The 24,426-nt window shown below is 52.4% G+C and overlaps 1 protein-coding gene across 14 annotated transcripts in view; it reads left to right on the forward strand.

Annotated features, from left to right (window-relative positions):
* Positions 1 to 24,426, forward strand: part of LOC147121580 (mitogen-activated protein kinase kinase kinase kinase 3-like) — a 244,010-nt gene that overhangs the window by 212,366 nt on the left and 7,218 nt on the right. For all 14 annotated transcript variants that reach the window (XM_085981929.1, XM_085981930.1, XM_085981939.1 and 11 more), the window contains 4 exons: positions 14,753 to 14,856; positions 16,683 to 16,854; positions 18,641 to 18,709; positions 20,860 to 20,952. In XM_085981929.1, coding sequence (XP_085838055.1) covers positions 14,753 to 14,856; positions 16,683 to 16,854; positions 18,641 to 18,709; positions 20,860 to 20,952 — 438 coding nt within the window. The remainder of the gene's footprint in view (positions 1 to 14,752; positions 14,857 to 16,682; positions 16,855 to 18,640; positions 18,710 to 20,859; positions 20,953 to 24,426) is intronic.

A 24,426-nucleotide genomic window follows, 5' to 3' on the forward strand; every position in this document is an offset into this window, starting at 1 on the left:
GAGAGAGAGCGACTGGGGGGGGAAGAGAGAGAGCGACTGGGGGGGAAGAGAGAGCGCGACTGGGGGGCAAGAGAGCGCGCGACTGGGGGGCAAGAGAGAGAGCGACTGGGGGGGAAGAGAGAGAGCGACTGGGGGGGAAGAGAGAGAGCGACTGGGGGGAAGAGAGAGAGAGCGACTGGGGGGGGAAGAGAGAGAGCGACTGGGGGGGAAGAGAGAGAGCGACTGGGGGGGAAGAGAGAGAGCGACTGGGGGGGAAGAGAGAGAGCGACTGGGGGGGGAAGAGAGAGAGCGACTGGGGGGGGAAGAGAGAGAGCGACTGGGGGGGAAGAGAGAGCGCGACTGGGGGGCAAGAGAGCGCGCGACTGGGGGGCAAGAGAGAGAGCGACTGGGGGGGAAGAGAGAGAGCGACTGGGGGGAAGAGAGAGAGCGACTGGGGGGGGAAGAGAGAGAGCGACTGGGGGGAAGAGAGAGAGAGAGCGGGTGGGGGGGAAGGGGGTGGAAAGGGAGGTGGGGAGATATACTTAAAGTGCAGGAAACTTTGTGCTATCCGGCACCCACGGGACTGAGCTGCTGCCTTGCCTTAAAACTGCCATACTCTCCAGAGTTAATGTTGAGAGATACGGAGATTCTTATCTCCGTATTTGACAACGAACACTGTTGCTTAGCAACAGCTTCGGGTGTGGCCCTAAAGCTCTGCAGCTGAAGCTGTTGCTAAAGCTACAGACCTTGCACAGCTTGACTGTTCAAACAAAGGAAAATAAACAAACAAAGAATAAAAAACGGCTGCTGATTTTTGTGGTGGCTCCAGATTGCCCGATAGCTCACCTCCGGATAGCACAAAGTTTCCTGTACTTATAAAACATTTTTGGTAAATCTTTCTATAACATACACTTCACAACCTCACCAATCTTTTTATTAAAAAAAGGGGTCCTCACCCCTCAGTGTTGTACCACAAACAATGGCCGCTGCTTGCTTTTCAGTTGGAAAGATTAGGCCCCCGCCCACACAGTCGATTGTCTGTCTCGGTCACCAGGACCCGATTTGGAGCACAGACGCCCCACCCACTCTATGTTCCTGTACTAAGTGGCCGCGCAGGCACTCTGTTACACACTGAATCAAAATGGCATCGCACTGAAACTTTTCGCCCTCCTTGACAAAGATGGCTGCCGTTAATCTGGGGCTGTCAGCAGAAGAAATTTCCTCAGCTGCAAACACAGGATCTTCAGATTATTATTCGGGGCTTGCGACCTACCCCAGTTGCTTATGAAGCCTCCCCACCTACTGACCCTGGGAATGGAGCTGAGGCAGCACACCGTCTCTCCTCTGCCAGTGTTTGTCTCTGCCTAGGCTGGGAGCCTGGGTCTAGAGTTGCACTGCTGGCAGTTGGAGAAGCCTAGGCCCCGGGCCTGGAAAAACGGTGAAAGGTAGGCGAATTATAGAGGTTAGAGAAAAGATTTACAAATTAATTAACTTTTTTTAAAAACAATTTGTGTTTTAAAAGCAACTTTTTTTTTGCTGGAAATGTAGATTTGAAAAGAAACACGCAGAAAGCGGGAAAAAGAAATGAAAAGTTTAGAATCAAGATGGCGGCGATTCACCTTGGTTCAGAACGATAAGGCCCGCCCACACACGCACCGATTGGTCGACCGTCAGGTCACCAAAGCGTAGGATTGGTCAATCGTCCCGTCACTCGACTGTAGGAGGGCCCACCTGCACGCGCCAGGAACCCGGCGTACGATTGGTCGACCTCGGTCACTCTGTCGCTCATGAGCGGATAATGAGATGCTAATGAGCGGAATGTTGAACGTTTTTTGGATACCGCGGGCGCAATTTTTGTCCAGCCGAAACGTAAATACGCTTAGGACGGTTCTGGAATCGTCAGCTTTCTTTCGACGTAACGCACGTGTAGGTACGCTCTTTAACTTTCGAGTTAAATCAAGACAGAAAGACGGAATGACAGACAGAAGTATCCTTTTATATATAGATATAGATAGATAGAAGAAGACTAGCTGGGGGTGCCCGGCGGTGCCGAGGCTTTTTTGAGGACATGTTGGAAGAGAGCGAGCGAGCAACTGGGGGGAAGAGAGCGAGGGAGCGAGCGACGGGGGGGGAAGAGAGCGAGCGAGCGACGGGGGGGAAGAGAGCGAGCGAGCGACGGGGGGGAAGAGAGCGAGCGAGCGAGCGACGGGGGGGAAGAGAGCGAGCGAGCGACGGGGGGGAAGAGAGCGAGCGAGCGACGGGGGGGAAGAGAGCGAGCGAGCGACGGGGGGAAGAGAGCGAGCGAGCGACGGGGGGGAAGAGAGCGAGCGAGCGACGGGGGGGAAGAGAGCGAGCGAGCGACGGGGGGGAAGAGAGCGAGCGAGCGACGGGGGGGAAGAGAGCGAGCGAGCGACGGGGGGGAAGAGAGCGAGCGAGCGACGGGGGGGAAGAGAGCGAGCGACGGGGGGGAAGAGAGCGAGCGAGCGACGGGGGGGAAGAGAGCGATGCGAGCGACGGGGGGGAAGAGAGCGAGCGAGCGACGGGGGGAAGCGAGCGAGTGACGGGGGGGAAGAGAGCGAGCGAGCGACGGGGGGAAGAGAGCGAGCGAGCGACGGGGGGGAAGAGAGCGAGCGAGCGACGGGGGGGAAGAGAGCGAGCGAGCGACGGGGGAAGAGAGCGAGCGAGCGACGGGGGGAAGAGAGCGAGCGAGCGACGGGGGGAAGAGAGCGAGCGAGCGACGGGGGAAGAGAGCGAGCGAGCGACGGGGGAAGAGAGCGAGCGAGCGACGGGGGGAGCGAGCGAGCGACGGGAGCGAGCGAGCGACGGGGGAAGCGAGCGAGCGACGGGGGGAAGAGAGCGAGCGAGCGACGGGGGGGAAGAGAGCGAGCGAGCGACGGGGGGAAGAGAGCGAGCGAGCGACGGGGGGGAAGAGAGCGAGCGAGCGACGGGGGGGAAGAGAGCGAGCGAGCGACGGGGGGGAAGAGAGCGAGCGAGCGACGGGGGGGAAGAGAGCGAGCGAGCGACGGAGGGGAAGAGAGCGAGCGAGCGACGGGGGGAAGAGAGCGAGCGAGCGACGGGGGGAAGAGAGCGAGCGAGCGACGGGGGGGAAGAGAGCGAGCGAGCGACGGGGGAAGAGAGCGAGCGAGCGACGGGGAAGAGAGCGAGCGACGGGGGGAAGAGAGCGAGCGAGCGACGGGGGGGAAGAGAGCGAGCGAGCGACGGGGGTAAGAGAGCGAGCGAGCGACGGGGGGGAAGAGAGCGAGCGAGCGACGGGGGGGAAGAGAGCGAGCGAGCGACGGGGGGAAGAGAGCGAGCGAGCGACGGGGGGGAAGAGAGCGAGCGAGCGACGGGGGGAAGAGAGCGAGCGAGCGACGGGGGGAAGAGAGCGAGCGAGCGACGGGGGGGAAGAGAGCGAGCGAGCGACGGGGGGGAAGAGAGCGAGCGAGCGACGGGGGGGAAGAGAGCGAGCGAGCGACGGGGGGGAAGAGAGCGAGCGAGCGACGGGGGGGAAGAGAGCGAGCGAGCGACGGGGGAGAAGAGAGCGAGCGAGCGACGGGGGAGAAGAGAGCGAGCGAGCGACGGGGGGAGCGAGCGAGCGACGGGGGGGAGCGAGCGAGCGACGGGGGGGAAGAGAGCGAGCGAGCGACTGGGGGGGAAGAGAGCGAGCGAGCGACGGGGGGGAAGAGAGCGAGCGAGCGACGGGGGGGGAGCGAGCGAGCGACGGGGGGGGAGCGAGCGAGCGACGGGGGGGAGCGAGCGAGCGACGGGGGGGGAGCGAGCGAGCGACGGGGGGGGAGCGAGCGAGCGACGGGGGGGAGCGATGCGAGCGACGGGGGGAGCGAGCGAGCGACGGGGGGGAGCGAGCGAGCGACGGGGGGGAGCGAGCGAGCGACGGGGGGGAGCGAGCGAGCGACCGGGGGGGAGCGAGCGAGCGACCGGGGGGGAGCGAGCGAGCGACCGGGGGGGAGCGAGCGAGCGACTGGGGGGGAAGAGAGCGAGCGAGCGACGGGGGGGAAGAGAGCGAGCGACGGGGGGGAGCGAGCGAGCGACGGGGGGAGCGAGCGAGCGACGGGGGGAGCGAGCGAGCGACGGGGGGAGCGAGCGAGCGACGGGGGGAGCGAGCGAGCGACGGGGGAAGCGAGCGAGCGACGGGGGGGATCGAGCGAGCGACGGGGGGGAGCGAGCGAGCGACTGGGGGGGGAAGAGAGCGAGCGACTGGGGGGGGAAGCGATGCGAGCGACTGGGGGGGGAACAGAGCGATGCGAGCGACGGGGGGGGAACAGAGCGAGCGAGCGACGGGGGGGGAACCGAGCGAGCGACGGGGGGGAAGAGAGCGAGCGAGCGACGAGGGGGAAGAGAGCGAGCGAGCGACGGGGGGGAAGAGAGCGAGCGAGCGACGGGGGGGAAGAGAGCGAGCGAGCGACGGGGGGGAAGAGAGCGAGCGAGCGACGGGGGGGAAGAGAGCGAGCGAGCGACGGGGGGGAAGAGAGCGAGCGAGCGACGGGGGGGAAGAGAGCGAGCGAGCGACGGGGGGGAAGAGAGCGAGCGAGCGACGGGGGGGAAGAGAGCGAGCGAGCGACGGGGGGGAAGAGAGCGAGCGAGCGACGGGGGGGGAAGAGAGCGAGCGAGCGACGGGGGGGAAGAGAGCGAGCGAGCGACGGGGGGGAAGAGAGCGAGCGAGCGACGGGGGGGAAGAGAGCGAGCGAGCGACGGGGGGGAAGAGAGCGAGCGAGCGACGGGGGGGGAAGAGAGCGAGCGAGCGACGGGGGGGAAGAGAGCGAGCGAGCGACGGGGGGGAAGAGAGCGAGCGAGCGACGGGGGGGAAGAGAGCGAGCGAGCGACGGGGGGAAGAGAGCGAGCGACGGGGGGAGCGAGCGAGCGACGGGGGAAGCGAGCGAGCGACGGGGGGGGAGCGAGCGAGCGACTGGGGGGGAAGAAAGCGAGCGAGCGACTGGGGGGGGAAGAAAGCGAGCGAGCGACTGGGGGGGAAGAGAGCGAGCGAGCGACTGGGGGGGGGAAGAGAGCGAGCGAGCGACTGGGGGGGGGAAGAGAGCGAGCGAGCGACGGGGGGGGGGAAGAGAGCGAGCGAGCGACGGGGGGGGAAGCGAGCGAGCGACTGGGGGGGGAAGAGAGCGAGCGAGCGACTGGGGGGGGGAAGAGAGCGAGCGAGCGACGGGGGGGGGAAGAGAGCGAGCGACGGGGGGGGAAGCGAGCGAGCGACTGGGGGGGAAGAGAGCGAGCGAGCGACTGGGGGGGGAAGAGAGCGAGCGAGCGACTGGGGGGGGAAGAGAGCGAGCGAGCGACTGGGGGGGGAAGCGAGCGAGCGACGGGGGGGAAGAGAGCGAGCGACGGGGGGGGGGGAACAGAGCGTGCGAGCGACTGGGGGGGGAAGAGAGCGAGCGAGCGACGGGGGGGGAAAAGAGAGCGAGCGAGCGACTGGGGGGGGGAAGAGAGCGAGCGAGCGACTGGGGGGGGAAGAGAGCGAGCGAGCGACTGGGGGGGGAAGAGAGCGAGCGAGCGACTGGGGGGGGAAGAGAGCGAGCGAGCGACTGGGGGGGAAGAGAGCGAGCGAGCGACTGGGGGGGAAGAGAGCGAGCGAGCGACTGGGGGGGAAGAGAGCGAGCGAGCGACTGGGGGGGGAAGAGAGCGAGCGAGCGACTGGGGGGGAAGAGAGCGAGCGACTGGGGGGGGGAGAGAGCGAGCGACTGGGGGGGGGGGGAAGAGCGAGCGAGCGACAGAGCGAGCAAGCGACGGGGGGGGAAGAGAGCGAGCGAGCGACTGGGGGAGGGAAGAGAGCGAGCGACGGGGGGGGGAAGAGAGCGAGCGACTGGGGGACTTGGGGGGGGAAGGGAGAGAGCGAGCGACTGGGGGGGAAGGGGGGCGGGGGGAGGAAGGGGGCGGATGAGGGGGGAAGCGGAAGGAAGTGGGGGGGGGGGCCCGGCGTTGCCAAGGTTTTTTTTGTAAAACGGCAGTTTACAGGGCCGCGCGGTTTTACGGCCGGCCGCTGCCGCTCCCCCGCTCTGTGTCTCGGCCGAGCAGTTGTGAGGCCCGGCCCGAGTGACCCCAACTCGCCTCCCGCTCCGGCGGGCCGGGAGCGGGATATACGGCCGGCCGCTGCCGCTCCCCCGCTCTGTGTCTCGGGCCGAGCAGTTGTGAGGCCCGGCCCGAGTGACCCCAACTCGCCTCCCGCTCCGGCGGGCCGGGAGCGGGATACTGTGCCGGAGCCGCACTGTGGGGGTTTGTTGTGCTGTCGCTGTCGGTATTTTAAAAATGGCAGCGACGTTTCGGGAGGCTGCAGGATTAGGTTCGCCCACACATGGAATGAAACGCCTCCCGTGATGCAAGAGAGAGAGAGAGACTGGGGGGAGACAAGAGAGAGAGAGGGAAGGAGAGAGAGACAGACAGAGAGGGGGAGAGAGAGAGAGTAGAGAGACTGGGGGGAGAGAGACGAGAGAGAGGGAGAGACTGGGGAAGAGAGAGAGACTGGGGAGATAGAGAGAGAGAGACTGAGGGGGGAGAGAGAGAGAGAGACTGAGGGGGGAGAGAGAGAGAGAGACTGAGGGGGGAGAGAGAGAGAGAGACTGAGGGGGGAGAGAGAGAGAGAGACTGAGGGGGGAGAGAGAGAGAGACTGAGGAGGGGGAGAGAGAGAGAGACTGAGGAGGGGGGGAGAGAGACTGAGGAGGGGGCAGCGAGCGTGTGAGGAGGGGGCAGCGAGCGTGTGAGGAGGGGGCAGCGAGCGTGTGAGGAGGGGGCAGCGAGCGTGTGAGGAGGGGGCAGCGAGCGTGTGAGGAGGGGGCAGCGAGCGTGTGAGGAGGGGGCAGCGAGCGTGTGAGGAGGGGGGAGCGAGCGTGTGAGGAGGGGGGAGCGAGCGTGTGAGGAGGGGGGAGCGAGCGTGTGAGGAGGGGGGAGCGAGCGTGTGAGGAGGGGGGAGCGAGCGTGTGAGGAGGGGGGAGCGAGCGTGTGAGGAGGGGGGAGCGAGCGTGTGAGGAGGGGGGAGCGAGCGTGTGAGGAGGGGGAGCGAGCGTGTGAGGAGGGGGAGCGAGCGTGTGAGGAGGGGGGAGCGAGCGTGTGAGGAGGGGGGAGCGAGCGTGTGAGGAGGGGGGAGCGAGCGTGTGAGGAGGGGGGAGCGAGCGTGTGAGGAGGGGGGAGCGAGCGTGTGAGGAGGGGGGAGCGAGCGTGTGAGGAGGGGGGAGCGAGCGTGTGAGGAGGGGGGAGCGAGCGTGTGAGGAGGGGGGGAGCGAGCGTGTGAGGAGGGGGGAGCGAGCGTGTGAGGAGGGGGGAGCGAGCGTGTGAGGAGGGGGGAGCGAGCGTGTGAGGAGGGGGGAGCGAGCGTGTGAGGAGGGGGGAGCGAGCGTGTGAGGAGGGGGGAGCGAGCGTGTGAGGAGGGGGGAGCGAGCGTGTGAGGAGGGGGGAGCGAGCGTGTGAGGAGGGGGGAGCGAGCGTGTGAGGAGGGGGGAGCGAGCGTGTGAGGAGGGGGGAGCGAGCGTGTGAGGAGGGGGGAGCGAGCGTGTGAGGAGGGGGGAGCGAGCGTGTGAGAGGAGGGGGGAGCGAGAGTGTGAGAGGAGGGGGGAGCGAGCGTGTGAGGAGGGGGGAGCGAGCGTGTGAGGAGGGGGGAGCGAGCGTGTGAGGAGGGGGGAGCGAGCGTGTGAGGAGGGGGGAGCGAGCGTGTGAGGAGGGGGGAGCGAGCGTGTGAGGAGGGGGAGCGAGCGTGTGAGGAGGGGGGAGCGAGCGTGTGAGGAGGGGGGAGCGAGCGTGTGAGGAGGGGGGAGCGAGCGTGTGAGGAGGGGGGAGCGAGCGTGTGAGGAGGGGGGAGCGAGCGTGTGAGGAGGGGGGAGCGAGCGTGTGAGGAGGGGGGAGCGAGCGTGTGAGGAGGGGGGGAGCGAGCGTGTGAGGAGGGGGGAGCGAGCGTGTGAGAGGAGGGGGGAGCGAGAGTGTGAGAGGAGGGGGGAGCGAGCGTGTGAGGAGGGGGGGAGCGAGCGTGTGAGGAGGGGGGAGCGAGCGTGTGAGGAGGGGGGAGCGAGCGTGTGAGGAGGGGGGAGCGAGCGTGTGAGGAGGGGGGAGCGAGCGTGTGAGGAGGGGGGAGCGAGCGTGTGAGGAGGGGGGAGCGAGCGTGTGAGGAGGGGGGAGCGAGCGTGTGAGGAGGGGGGAGCGAGCGTGTGAGGAGGGGGGAGCGAGCGTGTGAGGAGGGGGGAGCGAGCGTGTGAGGAGGGGGGAGCGAGCGTGTGAGGAGGGGGGAGCGAGCGTGTGAGGAGGGGGGAGCGAGAGTGAGAGAGGAGGGGGGAGCGAGAGTGTGAGGAGGGGGGAGCGAGAGTGAGGAGGGGGGAGCGAGAGAGAGTGAGAGGAGGGGGGAGCGAGAGAGCGTGAGAGGAGGGGAGAGCGTGAGAGGAGGGGGGAGCGAGAGCGTGAGAGGAGGGGGGAGCGAGAGCGTGAGAGGAGGGGGGAGCGAGAGCGTGAGAGGAGGGGGGAGCGAGAGCGTGAGAGGAGGGGGGAGCGAGAGCGTGAGAGGAGGGGAGCGAGAGCGTGAGAGGAGGGGGGAGCGAGAGCGTGAGAGGAGGCGAGAGCGTGAGAGGAGGCGAGAGCGTGAGAGGAGGCGAGAGCGTGAGAGGAGGGGGGAGCGAGAGCGTGAGAGGAGGGGGGAGCGAGAGCGTGAGAGGAGGGGGGAGCGAGAGCGTGAGAGGAGGGGGGAGCGAGAGCGTGAGAGGAGGGGGGAGCGAGAGCGTGAGAGGAGGGGGGAGCGAGAGCGTGAGAGGAGGGGAGCGAGAGCGTGAGAGGAGGGGGGAGCGAGAGCGTGAGAGGAGGGGGGAGCGAGAGCGTGAGAGGAGGCGAGAGCGTGAGAGGAGGCGAGAGCGTGAGAGGAGGCGAGAGCGTGAGAGGAGGGGGGAGCGAGAGCGTGAGAGGAGGGGGGAGCGAGAGCGTGAGAGGAGGGGGGAGCGAGAGCGTGAGAGGAGGGGGGAGCGAGAGCGTGAGAGGAGGGGGGAGCGAGAGCGTGAGAGGAGGGGGGAGCGAGAGCGTGAGAGGAGGGGGGAGCGAGAGCGTGAGAGGAGGGGGGAGCGAGAGCGTGAGAGGAGGGGGGAGCGAGAGCGTGAGAGGAGGGGGGAGCGTGAGAGGAGGGGGGAGCGAGAGCGTGAGAGGAGGCGAGAGCGTGAGAGGAGGGGGGAGCGAGAGCGTGAGAGGAGGGGGGAGCGAGAGCGTGAGAGGAGGGGGGAGCGAGAGCGTGAGAGGAGGGGGGAGCGAGAGAGAGTGAGAGGAGGGGGGAGCGAGAGAGAGTGAGAGGAGGGGGGAGCGAGAGAGTGAGAGGAGGGGGGAGCGAGAGCGTGAGAGGAGGGGGGAGCGAGAGCGTGAGAGGAGGGGGGAGCGAGAGCGTGAGAGGAGGGGGGAGCGAGAGCGTGAGAGGAGGGGGCAGCGAGAGCGTGAGAGGAGGGGGGAGCGAGAGCGTGAGAGGAGGGGAGCGAGAGCGTGAGAGGAGGGGAGCGAGAGCGTGAGAGGAGGGGAGCGAGAGCGTGAGAGGAGGGGAGCGAGAGCGTGAGAGGAGGGGGGAGCGAGAGTGAGGAGGGGGGAGCGAGAGCGTGAGAGGAGGGGGGGAGCGAGAGCGTGAGAGGAGGGGGGAGCGAGAGCGTGAGAGGAGGGGGGAGCGAGAGCGTGAGAGGAGGGGGGAGCGAGAGCGTGAGAGGAGGGGGGAGCGAGAGCGTGAGAGGAGGGGGGAGCGAGAGCGTGAGAGGAGGGGGGAGCGAGAGCGTGAGAGGAGGGGGGAGCGAGAGAGAGTGAGAGGAGGGGGGAGCGAGAGAGAGTGAGAGGAGGGGGGAGCGAGAGAGTGAGAGGAGGGGGGAGCGAGAGCGTGAGAGGAGGGGGGAGCGAGAGCGTGAGAGGAGGGGAGAGCGTGAGAGGAGGGGAGCGAGAGCGTGAGAGGAGGGGGCAGCGAGAGCGTGAGAGGAGGGGAGCGAGAGCGTGAGAGGAGGGGGCAGCGAGAGCGTGAGAGGAGGGGGGAGCGAGAGCGTGAGAGGAGGGGAGCGAGAGCGTGAGAGGAGGGGGGAGCGAGAGTGAGGAGGGGGGAGCGAGAGCGTGAGAGGAGGGGGGAGCGAGAGCGTGAGAGGAGGGGGGAGCGAGAGCGTGAGAGGAGGGGGGAGCGAGAGCGTGAGAGGAGGGGGGAGCGAGAGCGTGAGAGGAGGGGGGAGCGAGAGCGTGAGAGGAGGGGGGAGCGAGAGCGTGAGAGGAGGGGGGAGCGAGAGCGTGAGAGGAGGGGGGAGCGAGAGCGTGAGAGGAGGGGGGAGCGAGAGCGTGAGAGGAGGGGGGAGCGAGAGAGAGTGAGAGGAGGGGGGAGCGAGAGAGAGTGAGAGGAGGGGGGAGCGAGAGAGTGAGAGGAGGGGGGAGCGAGAGAGTGAGAGGAGGGGGGAGCGAGAGCGTGAGAGGAGGGGGGAGCGAGAGCGTGAGAGGAGGGGAGAGCGTGAGAGGAGGGGAGCGAGAGCGTGAGAGGAGGGGGGAGCGAGAGTGAGGAGGGGGGAGCGAGAGCGTGAGAGGAGGGGAGCGAGAGCGTGAGAGGAGGGGGGAGCGAGAGTGAGGAGGGGGGAGCGAGAGCGTGAGAGGAGGGGGGAGCGAGAGCGTGAGAGGAGGGGGGAGCGAGAGCGTGAGAGGAGGGGGGAGCGAGAGCGTGAGAGGAGGGGGGAGCGAGAGCGTGAGAGGAGGGGGGAGCGAGAGCGTGAGAGGAGGGGGGAGCGAGAGCGTGAGAGGAGGGGGGAGCGAGAGCGTGAGAGGAGGGGGGAGCGAGAGAGTGAGAGGAGGGGGGAGCGAGAGAGAGTGAGAGGAGGGGGGAGCGAGAGAGAGTGAGAGGAGGGGGGAGCGAGAGAGAGTGAGAGGAGGGGGGAGCGAGAGAGAGTGAGAGGAGGGGGGAGCGAGAGAGAGTGAGAGGAGGGGGGAGCGAGAGAGTGAGAGGAGGGGGGAGCGAGAGTGAGTGAGAGGAGGGGGGAGCGAGAGTGTGAGAGGAGGGGGGAGCGAGAGTGTGAGAGGAGGGGGGAGCGAGAGAGTGAGAGGAGGGGGGAGCGAGAGTGAGGAGGGGGGAGCGAGAGTGTGAGGAGGGGAGAGTGAGAGGAGGGGGGAGCGAGAGAGTGAGAGGAGGGGGGAGCGAGAGAGAGTGAGAGGAGGGGGGAGCGAGAGAGAGAGAGGAGGGGGGAGCGAGAGAGAGTGAGGAGGGGGGAGAGAAAGAGTACAGACTTAGTGAACATAACCTGGCGATCGAAAAAGTTAGACACAGGCAAACCCGGCTACCAAGAGAGGACAGGATATGCTCTCACTGCAGTCAGGGAGTGGTGGAGACAGAGATGCACTTCCTCACAGCTTGTAGAAAATATCAGGGCAGAAGGGAGAATTTCTACCCAAAATTCACAAAAATATGCCAAGAATTCAGAAATTTGAACGACGACCAAAAACTCCCATACCTACTAGGGGAAGAGAGAAATTGCGTAACACTAGCGGCACTCTGTTACAGCTTGCCATAAACAGAGGGACAACCACTAAATATAAGAAAAGAGTATATATAAATTATATGAAAGTATATTTATACACTCAGGGATATATCTGTTTATACACTGTATGGATAGATCTGTATTTTTGTGAACAAACATGAATGTTTTCCGATGCTTTGGCAACATAAGATGTAACTTGTCATGCCAATAAAGCGATTTGAATTGAATTGAATTGAGACTGAGGGGGAGAGAAAGAGAGTAGAGAGACTGAGGGGGGGAGAGAGAGAGCGAGAGCCAATGTACTACTTGAATGCTATTTTTTTCTGCCAATTTTCTCCAAATCCTTCCTCTCTTGAAGGCATTGATTAATCCTGGGGCCAGACCCATTCCAGCAGACCACCCAGCTGGTTACTGTACATGTATGATTCTTTACGGCGAGTGTCAGTAGGCTGGGCAACAGAGCCAAGCCTCACCTAGCAGCCACACAAATGCATTTGCAACAGGAGTTTTTGGATATCGATGAGAAGAAAGAATCCTGTCTAGTTTCCCCCTCCTTAACCCAGGGGTTTTTAGGCCAATTTGAGAGCAACTACCATTGCCCCTTCTGAGATCTGTTAACCCAGCACAGATAGGGGATCGGACTTGGGGACCTTCCTGATCTCTGTGGCTCAGCTAGTCATTGGATAAACTCGCTGAATCATCTGGGAAGATCTGGATGCTGTTCTTTCTTCATCTAGAATTGTCCCAGTCACTTCTACCAGCAGTAACCATCAGAGCTTCCCCCACACGACCCAGGTTTAGAAAAATGAAATCTATAAGGAAACTATGATGGTCTGAGGAGCGAGTTGGGTAGGATTGATTAGGGAATGGCACTCAAAGGGTTGACGGTGGATAGGCAATGGCAAACATTCAAAGACCGAATGGATGAACTACAGAATTTGTTCATCCCAGTTTGGCATAAAAATAAAACAAAACAGGTGACCCAACCGTGGCTAACAAGGGAAATTAGGGATAGCATAAGGTCCAAGGAGAGGGCATATAAATTGGCCAGAAAAAGCAATAATCCTAAGGATTGGGAGCAGTTTAGGATTCAACAAAGGAGGACAAAGGGATTAATTAAGAAAGGGAAAATAGAATATGAGAGTAAGCTTGCAGAGAACATAAAAACTGACTGTAAAAGCTTTTATAGATATGTGAAGAGAAAAAGATTGGTGAAGTCGAGCGTAGGTCCCTAGCAGTCAGAATCGGGGGAATTTATAATGGGGAACAAAGAAATGGCAGACCAACTAAATACATATTTTGGTTCTGTCTTCACAAAGGAGGACACAAATAACCTCCCAGAGATGCCGGGGAACATAGGGTCTGATGAAAGGGTGGAACTGAAAGAAATCAGTATTTGTAGGGAAATGGTGTTAGGAAAATTGATGGGACTGAAGGCCGATAAATCCCCAGGGCCTGATAATCTACATCCCAGAGTACTTAAGGAAGTGGCCCTAGAAATAGTAGATGCATTGCTGGTCATCTTCCAGAACTCGATAGACTCTGGAACGGTACCCATGGATTGGCGGGTAGCTAATGTTACCCCACTATTCAAAAAAGGTGGTAGAGAAAAGGCGGGGAATTATAGACCGGTAAGCTTGACATCGGTAGTGGGGAAAATGCTAGAGTCCATTATAAAAGATGTAATAGCAGAGCACTTGGAAAGCAGTGACTGGATCGGACAAAGTCAACATGGATTTACAAAAGGTAAATCATGCTTGACTAATCTACTGGAATTTTTTGAGGATGTAACTGGTAAAATAGATAAGGGAGAACCAGTGGATGTGGTGTATTTGGACTTTCAGAAGGCTTTCGATAAGGTCCCGCATAAAAGATTAGCGTGCAAAATTAAGGCACATGGGATTGGGGGCAAGGTATTGACTTGGATAGAGAACTGGTTGGCGGACAGAAAGCAAAGAGTTGGAATAAACGGGTCGTTTTCCGAGTGGCAGGCAGTGACTAGTGGGGTCCCGCAAGGCTCGGTCCTCGGACCCCAGCTGTTCACAATATATATTAATGATCTGGATGAGGGAATTGGATGTAATATCTCCAAATTTGCAGACGACACAAAGCTGGGGGAGAGGGTATGCTGTGAGGAGAATGTCGTGAAACTCCAGCACGATTTGGACAGGTTGGGTGATTGGGCAGAAACATGGGAAATGCACTATAATGTGGATAAATGTGAGGTTATCCACTTTGGTGGCAAAAACAGGAAGGCAGATTATTATTTGAATGGTAATAGATTGGGAGAAGGGGAAGTGCAAAGAGACCTGGGTGTTCTTGTGCACCAGTCGCTGAAGGTAAGCATGCAGGTGCAGCAGGCGGTTAAGAAGGCAAATAGTATGTTGGCCTTCGTAGCAAGAGGGTTCGAGTACAAGAACAAGGATGTCTTGCTGCAGTTGTACAGGGCCTTGGTGAGACCACACCTTGAGTATTGTGTGCAGTTTTGGTCGTCTTACCTGAGGAAGGACGTTCTTGCCATGGAAGGAGTGCAGCGAAGATTCACCAGGCTGATACCTGGGATGGCAGGAATGACATATGAGGAGAGATTGTGTCGATTGGGCTTATACTCACTGGAGTTTAGAAGATTGAGAGGGGATCTCATCGAAACCTATAAAATTCTGTCAGGCCTGGACAGACTAGATGCAGGAAGGATGTTTCTGATGGCTGGGGAGTCCAGAACCAGGGGTCATAGTCTAAGGATAAGGGGTAAGCCATTTAGGACTGAACTGAGGAGGAATTTCTTCACCCAGAGAGTGGTGAACCTGTGGAATTCTCTGCCACAGAGGGTGGTGAAGGCCAGTTCATTAAGTATATTCAAGAAAGAGTTGGATATATTTCTTAAGGCTAAAGGGATCAAGGGATATGGGGAGAAGGCAGGGACCGGGTACTGAATTTGGATGATCAGCCATGATCTCATTGAATGGCGGAGCAGGCTCGAAGGGCCGAATGGCCTACTCCTGCTTCTATCTTCTATGTATCTATGTACTGCTGGGTGCTTTTCAGAGTTCAAGCACAGTGTGAAAATTTCACACACTCACCAATATGATTTACTGAAATCCTAACTGAGGGTATGTTTAATTATGTTTTATTGAAATCTTAGTGGCAGCATTGTTTGATGCCTTAAACAAGGATATGGTGACAAGTGACAGACAACACAAAATTTTGTAGCAAAATAACTTCTACACATTGTAGTACACGTTTTAGTTGATTGTATAACCCAACATATTACGTACAGTGCTGCAAAAAATACTAAGTTGCTTATTGTTTGTTACAGTAAGAAATCCTTACACAGGACACAAATACCTTTGTGGTGCATTGCAATCCAGCATCGTCTTGTTGGAGTGGGTTGAGCAAATGCAGAAGTTTATGTTGATCAAAGTAAGTGGAATATTTACAAATTCTGCAGCTCTGTGCTTTCGTTCAAAACTCCAGTATGTGGGTTTATTTTTCCTGTCAAATACAAGTGAAAATTGGACACATGATGAAACAGAGACTGAACATCAAGAGTTGGATGGATTATTATTTAGATGGGTACTTTTTGAAACTCAGTCTTATGAAATAGCATGTTTACATGTTTACCCAATAACAGCAACCTTGTAAATTGTCCTCAGTAAGGCTATTTTTCACAATTTAATAATTTTGCTTTGCAACAAAATTTACTTCTTAAAGACTACTGTTATAATGAAAATTATGATCACTATTTCCTGACACTCCACAATATGCATACAAGCAAGACCACCTCCACAGAACTCCCCAACTGGGTTGTGACAAAATGATAATATAGCAACTATGTGCCAGAATTGTCTAACACATTATATCAAGTAGAGCTATTATGCTGCTTGAAACTTACTTTTTAAACAATTTGCCATTATCAGTTGGCATATCGTGTATGAAAGACACACACAAGTTCTTGAATGTTGTTCTTTGTATGTGAAATGTCCAAGCGGGAAATTGGTTTAAATCTAGATGGTCTGAATTTTAATTAAACATTGATGGCTTGATCTCCAGGGTTTTTTAGGGCATAAGAGCGATGCTCCTTGTTTTACATGAAGGCCAAGAGGTTGATATTTTTGGGGTAATATAAAAAACATAGTGATGCCATGTGTAACTATCAGATCCACTCCACCTGATCCATTATGCTAGAGTCTTTGTTTCTCCTTCCCTATTTGCCTCCCCTCTTCCCCCACCCCCCAATAGCTTCTGTGCATCAATTCTGTGGGGCTATATCACGACCGATACATCTTCAAGGAGACAATTGGAAATGAGCAGTCGCTATGCTTTCAAGAAAGTTACCCAATGTTTGTGGAGATTGTTTTTCAGGACTGCTGCATGTTAAAGTGAATACTTTGATGCAATTAAATGGGGAGGTTCCTATTTACAAGAAAAATAAGAATTTTATTACTACTACTTGTCCCCAAGAAGACTGGTTTCAAATATATTCTGGATCCAAGGTGTTTGAATAAGTTCAAAGAGGAGGAAGCACTCAAGATGGTCACATGCCTAAGATAATTTGGGAAATGTATGCAGATAATATCAGAAATACACGAAGTTTAGTGCCAGAGGACTGGAGGGTTGCAAATGTTACACCCCTGTTCAAAAAAGGGGAGAGCGATAATCCCAGCAACTACAGGCTAGTCAGCCTAACTTCGGTGGCAGGGAAACTTTGAGACACCATAATCTGGGACAAAATTAATTTTCACTTGGAAAAACATAGGTTAATTAATGGAAGCCAACACGGATTTGTTATGTAGTGTCTGATAAACTTGATTGAGTTCTTTGATGTATAGAGAGGGTTGATGAGGGTAGTGTAGTTGATGTGCATATGGACTTTCAAAAGGTCTTTGATAAAATGCCACATAATGGACTTGTTAGCAAAATTGAAGCCCATGGGATTAAAGGGGCTGTGGCAGCGTGGGTATGAAATTGGCTAAGAGACAGAAAGCAGAGAGTAGTGGTGAATCATGAATTACCCATTGCATGTTTAAGTTCTCGTCACGCAAAACATTACACATGTAAAAATGGTTCACTTCCCCCATCAATTTCTCCTTTTACCAGCACTTCAATTCACATTAATCTTAGTGACAGTGAATGGAATGGAATATGTATTTCACAGTAAGCCTTGAAAGGAGGGTTGATCTTGTTTTGAAAAAACTAAATCTATTCTTAATGTAATGTAAAGCTCATATCTTTTGTTTTTGCCCTAGCATGTTGACTTTCCTCTGCCAAATCCATTGAAAGTCTTTGAATTGCTAGTGGTTCCAGAACAAGAATACCCACTGTTATGTGTTGCTGTCAGTAAAGGAACAGAACTTAATCAAGTAGTACGATTTGAAACTGTCAATCCAAATTCTACTTCATCCTGGTTTACTGAAACAGGTATGTCAGTTTTCATTTATTACATTTTAACATAATGTCAAGTGATGTTTTTCATTTACTCAGGTTTTTTTTAAACTGATTTGGAAATATGCTATGCCATTATCCATGATCCATTTTGCATACTGTGTATAAAGAATCTAAGATAACCAACCAAAGGCCAGATCAGCGCTCAAGATGAGAAGGATTTCGGAGGGATTTGCTTGGAGTCATTTTTGCAGAGCAACATTAGAGCAGCAGAGATCTGGTACCAGATTGTCTACCATTGCTCTTGATAGGAGATGTGCATAACCTGTTTTTGGGGGGAGGATAGAATAGGGTAAAAATCTGCCTTGCCTTTTTGTTTTGTTTGCATTATTTTTCCAGTTTCTTAGTTATGTTTACTTGGTTTTCCAGCGCAGTCTGTGTAGCTTTTTTAACTGAGTAAAAGTAACTTTCACACATTGTAATATTGGTGCAGTGGATACAGAAAAAACTGGAAGAGATTGGATTTGAACAAGACATTTTCTTTCTGTACAGCCATGTTACATAACGACGTAGATCATTAAAACAATGTGCAGCCACAAAAATTTGAACCTTTAAAAAAAGACAAAACTATCAAAGTAATATTTTGCCAGTTGACCTAAGTAACATTGATTTGTTATTGAAAGGCAGTAACAGCAGGGGCAATTCTATGTGCTTATCCTTGGTAATCCTGATTTTTTTTTTTTTCATATAACGTATTCTCCAGTGTCCCTTTCTTAATGATTTTCTTGTTTCTGTAAAGCACAACTATAACTATGTTTGCTGCCTTTTACCAAATCCAAAACCAGGTAGAGTTGGGGCAATGGAAGTGACATGTCTCAACTCCATTCTTGTCCATTTAGTTTCGTAGTTTGCTGTCAGCCTCTGTGCTGGGCTCTGTGGGTATAGAGACTGGATTGGTGTACAAAGTTTGTTGTCATTACCTTTCATGATAATGCTATGAAAAGAGGCAATATACTTTGCAACTGTCATGTGTGGATGCTATTGTTATGAGCATTTAATTGAGTGTCAGGAGGTGTTGTAAACTGACATTTCTTGACTGGTTATAATCATTTGTTTTTGAAGAGACAAATTTAGTTTGCGAGATTACCCAGCAACTTTGTGCAGAAGATGAATGAACCAGGTAACACCATGGTGCTCTTGCCACCCATAGCAATTAGAAAAATCATGAACATGATGGTTCCTGTGCTATATGGGACCACACAGCTGTCATTTGTGGAAAGACATATTGGGCACGGTTGAATTATTTAAGTTGTAGGGTTAGATAAATATTCCGCAACTTTGCCTCGTTTCTTGTCTTCCTCCAAATCAGTTGAGAGGCAAATGTGAGTGTTTACTGCATCTGTCTTATGAGCAGCCTGTTAAAAATGTTCAGGTTTTGAATTTTAAAGTTTTATTTCTGTTGCATGTCTGTCTTCTCAACAATAATTTCATGTGATATGTTTTTTCAAAATTAAATTATTAGTACTTGCAAACAATTAAAATGGTATTTATTTAGAAAAATAACATTGCAATTGTTTGTGTTCAAGTTTAAAGGAAACAAACATATTGAGATGATTGCGTAACTTGTCAGAATTGAGCAGCCTTTAATCGCCACTGCTCACTCACGAGGGAAATCTCAATTTAAAGGTCAAAAACTCCCAGTAAAGCCTGTGTAATTCCCACTGGTTCACCGTCTCTGGTCTATTTCACATGGAAAATACATGCTGAAAAGAAAATGTAAATATGCTGCAGATGAGTAATGCTGTGGTAATACTTTTTACAGATACACCACAGGCAAATGTCATCCACGTGACCCAGCTAGAGAGAGATACAATAATAGTCTGCATGGATCGTAAGTTTCCAAAACAAGATTCGTTTTTTTTATTGCTATTTTCATTTTGTCCTTTAAACAAGTACCATATTGAAAAACAAATCAAATGTTATAACTAGCTTTTTATTAAATTTAAATATTTGAGTGAATTGGTAGTTTTTTCAGCGAGCTGGCACAAGCACGAAGGGCAGAATGGCCTCCTTCTGTGCTGTATGATCCTATGAATTCTGTGATCAAGTGGTAAGGAACTACTTTTGGCACCCAGTATCAGCCTTAAGTATTTCTTGAACAGGTAAAGCTAGGTCTGCTTTACCCAATGGTATGCCTTCAATCTATCCTCAAAAGAATATAGCCCATGTGTCGGTATGTTTTTTTTTATGTCCCATGCCACTCCTGTTCATTTTTATGGCCTTTCTAAGCAAGATAAATAATTTAGTGCCAATTTGTTCTGAGTTGTAGCCAGTATTGTGCTACTGATCCAGCCCAATAGACACTGGTTTGAGACTGCCTCAATTAATTTCATCTAGGATACTTGCCCTTGACCGGGAAAACCTTCATCCAGTTAGCCTGAGTTGGATTCAAACCCAAGTCTCAGATGAAAGGGCAATGTTCTAATCCTCTGTACCACCTGATTTTTTAAAAAACTTTTTGGCATTGTAGGTTTTGGATTTTATTTTAATTTAACGCTGCTTTTTCAACTCCTTTCCAGGAAACTGTCTCGGGACATTCCTTTGATATTTAATAGTGCAACATGGGTTTAGCCTTTTAGTTATTTACATGTGCAGGAAACATTGATTTTTGAGCCTCTTCGAAGGAGGTTTACCATTAGTTCAATTGTGTATATGTGTCACAAAAACTTACCATTTAAATAAATCATTCTATTGGTATGAAACCCTCAAAGATGCTATTTATCGGAAGGACACAAAAATATAGCGTTTTATGTTCAAGTTGTTATCTACTGAAAAAGCTTTGTTTGTATAGCCTAAGGCAGTAGCTGACTGTTGACAAAGGAAATTAATCAAACTTTCCCCATACCTTCTGATCAGAGGACATGTTATAAATAGTTAGGCTTCCAGGGTTAGACTAGTAATTTGGCGTCAATTCTCAGTATGCATAGCAGAATTCACCACTTCAAATAGGTGATCCAAAGATAAATTTCAACCTAAATTTTATTTTTAAGTATATTAATACAGATTCACCTAGGATTTACTGCAGGCCATATCATTTAAAATATATAGGCAGGATATATAGAATGCTATTCTGACTACCATTTAGTTGAATCCACATAGGCTTATAGTAGTCATAGTAAAATGTAGCGAGGATCAAGCAAGTCATATTTTAGGGCAGGTTTAGCTCAGCTGGTTTGCCTGAGATGGATTTAATCTTTTAGTACTGATGGTTGTAGAACAAAATTGGAGGAAGCTCATGAACATGTCTTCGCATTTCAACATTGGAACATTGTTGCCATTATTAGTAGATTAAACCATAACTAGATTGGGTTTCTATAGAAAATTTATAATTTGACAAAACTCTGTTCTCTGAGCAATTGGACAAGAGATATTAATTTTTTAGCAGTTGCAATAAATTGTAGCGGCGAGGTAATAAATTGACCTCTATGTAAGAGGATACCCTGTGTTCCTCAACACCTCATTCCCTGCAGGTCTGACATTGGAAAGGTGCCCTCAGGACCGCTGTCTTTGTTGGCTAATGTTATATTGCTTCCACCAGCAAAACTTTCAACAGATTCCTCTTGGTATGGCTTGTTTAAAAATACGGTATTTCTCATCCATACACTAATTTTAGTGAAAACGTTAACATGGATATAAAGCAGATTCCGAATTTTATACTCAAGCCAATTATATCACTAACATTAAGAAAAGATGGAAAATGTTCCCAATTGTCTGTTGAATTCTACTGGTTATTTTTGTTAAATATATAATAATTTGGAAGTTAACTTTTATTTGAAATAAAATGTATGCTAATTCTGTAGGTGATATGCCTGTTGCAATAAATGGGTCCTTGACTAGATAATTAGCAGGAATAAGATTTCTTTTCACAAGTACTTGGAACACTTCAGCAACTGTGTTTGATACTACTGTGTCTTTGGAAATGTACCAAAACTCAGACCATTCAATTACTTATTTCTGCAACTCTGTATTTTAACATTCTAGGATGTTTAAAGATTGTAAATCTTCGAGGTAGATTGAAATCCAGCAGAAAGCTGTCATCCGAGCTAACGTTCACTTTTCAAATTGAGTCAATAGGTAAGAGTTTAATCTTTGTGTCAGTGAGGATTTCTTGCACTGAAACAGGGTGCTACTCAAAGTGGGAAAGTATTCAAATTACTTGTAGCTAATTAATTGGACTTGTATTGGTACTTATGTTGCATTGACCAACCCACAAGTTAATATCTACTTGAGCCGATTTTTAGCAAAAGACATCACTTTTAGTTGTTCAATAATTCTGTTCAACAAATTTTCAACATGAATCTTCCTAATTATGAACATTAAACCTGAAATCCAATTTTCATCCCAGCATAAATCTACTCCTAAATTGGTCTTCTGCGTGGGGCAAATTCAGATACAGTGCTGGATTCACTCACTTCCGCCACTGCATCTTCTGCATTCCACCTGCTGTATCCAAATATACCTATTGAATTCATGCAGATCAGGTCTGCACGCAGCAGTTCAGCCAGTTCTGTCACTGATTGAACTGTTGATGAGCCAGATGTATCCAGCAGCTACAATTTTTTAATTCAGTTTTGGAACATAGTGTTTCGATAAGTTCTGTTCAGAACATAGGCAGAAGAAATGAAGATGAGCAGAAGGCCCATCAATGATTGTAGTATAATAGTTTTGAGTCATCTCAAAACGGGCACCTTTGATTATTATATGAAGGCTACACATGAAGAGTGGATTGAGAATAATGTTGACTGTGTATTCCATGCTTTGTTTATATTGAGATTCCATGTTTTGTATGCAAGTGCATATAGATTGAGTTAGCTTACTTGTTTGCACTGTTGACTGGTTAGGATGCTCCATGGATGTGGCAGGTGGAATACAGATATTGTAGTGGGTAGAAAAGAGTGAATCCAGCACTGTCTGAATTTACCCTAGTGAGATTAATTTGAGTATGTTTATACTAGGAATGAAGGTTTGATTTTGCGCACAATATGATGCCTATTTGCAATGTAGTAGGGCATCAGTCCAGCAGTAGCTTAAGTTAGTCTTGAAATAGTAGCGAGGTGCCTTGCAGAAAATTACAGCTGCATTTCGTAACCAAGGTGTGAGCAGGGTCAGGGAATTTAAATGACAAATAATTGTATTCACTTCCTTTTCCTAATAGCATAACAATGGAATTTTAACTACAGACCTTAGAGTGCTTCCCCTCTAAATTACAAGTATTATGCATATCCCCTCCCTCCATTCCACCTTGGGTGGCATAGCCTTCAGCTATTTTAGCCCTACAATCTGGAGGTCATTTTGGGTTATAATAAACCAATCAATTCACTATAATTGTTTGAAATTCACTCTGGCGCAGAAATATACTTTATTTTGTTCATGCTGTAAGAGATATAGGCCTAGAAATTGGGGATTCCTGGAAACCTGCCGCTACATTGGCAGCCAAGGATAACGGTCACCGGCCAAGAGAGCACAGGCAGTACTGGCATTTTGGTGCTGCTTGCTCATTATCATCAGCTTGGTGGTGATTTGTAGTGCATCGCGCTGTTTGCGTCCGAAGGGGGCCAAAGGTCGCCTCGGTCTCCCGCTTGCAATGTAGGGGAGCGGGGAAGAAAGGAGGGATCTGAACAGTTGCCATATGTGCCCCAAAAATATTAGCTGCTATGTGATGTTTATCAATTTTTTTTTGTTTGTTTATGACATGAATGAAGATAAAAGAGATCTCATCACAGATCATTTGGAGATCACCCATTGATTTACTGACCCACAAACACTGTAGGCCTCCTGGAAAGCTGCCAGAAAATGAAATCCCCCCCCCCCCCCCCCCCAGCCACTGATGAACTAAAAATGAAAGTTTAAAAGAAGAACCTTGGAAAGGAGGCATTTCAAGTTCTGAATTCCATCCATCCAGGATGGTGTGTTGCCTCCCTGGTGCAAAGGTCAAGGATGTCTGAGCGGCTGCAGAACATTTTGGAAGGGGAGGGTGAACAGCCAGTTTTCGTGGTGCATATAGGTACCAACGATATAGGTAAAAACTGGGATGAGGTCCTAAAAGCTGAATATAGGGAGTTAGGAGGTAAATTAAAAAATAGGACCTCAAAGGTAGTAATCTCAGGAATGCTACCAGTGCCACATGCTAGTCAGAGCAGAAATAGAAGGATATTTCAGATGAATACATGGCTAGAGGAATGGTGCAACGGGGAGGGATTCAAATTCCTGGGACATTGGAACCGGTTCTGGGGGAGGTGGGACCAGTACAAAACGGACGGTTTGCACCTGGGCAGGGCCGGGACCGATGTCCTAGGGGGAGTGTTTGCTAATGCTCTGGGGAATGGTTTAAATTAAAATGGCAGGGGGTTGGGAACCTGAGCGGGGAGACAGAGGAAAGGGAAACGAGGATAAAAGCAAAAGACTGGAAGGAGAAAAACAAAAGTGGCAGGCAGAGAAATCAAGGGTTTAAATCAAACATGGCCACAGTAAATAATAATTCTAAGAGCGTTAAAAAAAACAAGCCTGAAGGCTTTGTGTCTTAATGCGAGGAGCATTCGTAATAAGGTGGATGATTTAGCTGCGCAAATAGAGGTAAACGAATATGATATGATTGGGATTACGGAAACATGGCTGCAGGGTGGCCAAGGCTGGGAACTCAACATCCAGGGGTATTCAATATTCAAGAAGGATAGGCAAAAAGGAAAAGGAGGTTGGGTAGCATCGCTGGTTAAAGAGGGGATTAACACAATTGAAATGAAGGATATTAGCTCTGATGATGTGGAATCTATATGGGTAGAACTGAGAAATACCAAGGGGCAGAAAACGTTAGTGGGAGTGGTATATAGACCTCCAAACAGTAATGTGGAGGTTGGGAATGGCATTAAAAGGGAAATTAGAGAAGTGAGCAATAAGGGCACAGCAGTTATCATGGGTGACTTTAATCTACATATAGATTGGGCTAACCAAATTAGTAATAATACTGTGGAGGAGGAATTCCTGGAGTGTATACGGGATGGTTTCCTGGACCAATATGTCGAGGAACCAACTAGAGATCAGGCCATCTTAGACTGGGTATTATGCAATGAGAAAGGATTCATTAGCAATCTTGTTGTGCAAGGCCCCTTGGGTTGGAGTGATCATAATATGATAGAATTCTTCATTAAGATGGAGAGTGAAATAGTTGACTCGGAGACTAGGGTCCTGAATTTAAATAAAGGAGACTATGATGGTATGAGGTGCGAGTTGGGTAGGATTGATTGGGGAATGTCACTCAAAGGGTTGACGGTGGATGGGCAATGGTAAACATTCAAAGATCGCATGGATGAACTATAGAATTTGTTCATCCCAGTTTGGCATAAAAATAAAATAAAAAAGGTGACTAACAAGGAAAATTAGGGATAGCATAAGACCCAAGGAGAGGACATATAAATTGGCCAGAAAAAGCAGTAAACCTGAGGATTGGGAGCAGTTTAGGATTCAACAAAGGAGGACAAAGGGATTAATTAAGAGGGGGAAAATAGGATATGAGAGTAAGCTTGCAGGGAACATAAAAACTGACTGTAAAAG

The sequence above is a fragment of the Somniosus microcephalus genome, chromosome 3 (genome assembly GCF_052327205.1).
Source record: "Somniosus microcephalus isolate GS21.2 chromosome 3, FLI_Smic_1.0, whole genome shotgun sequence".
NCBI lineage: Eukaryota > Metazoa > Chordata > Chondrichthyes > Squaliformes > Somniosidae > Somniosus > Somniosus microcephalus.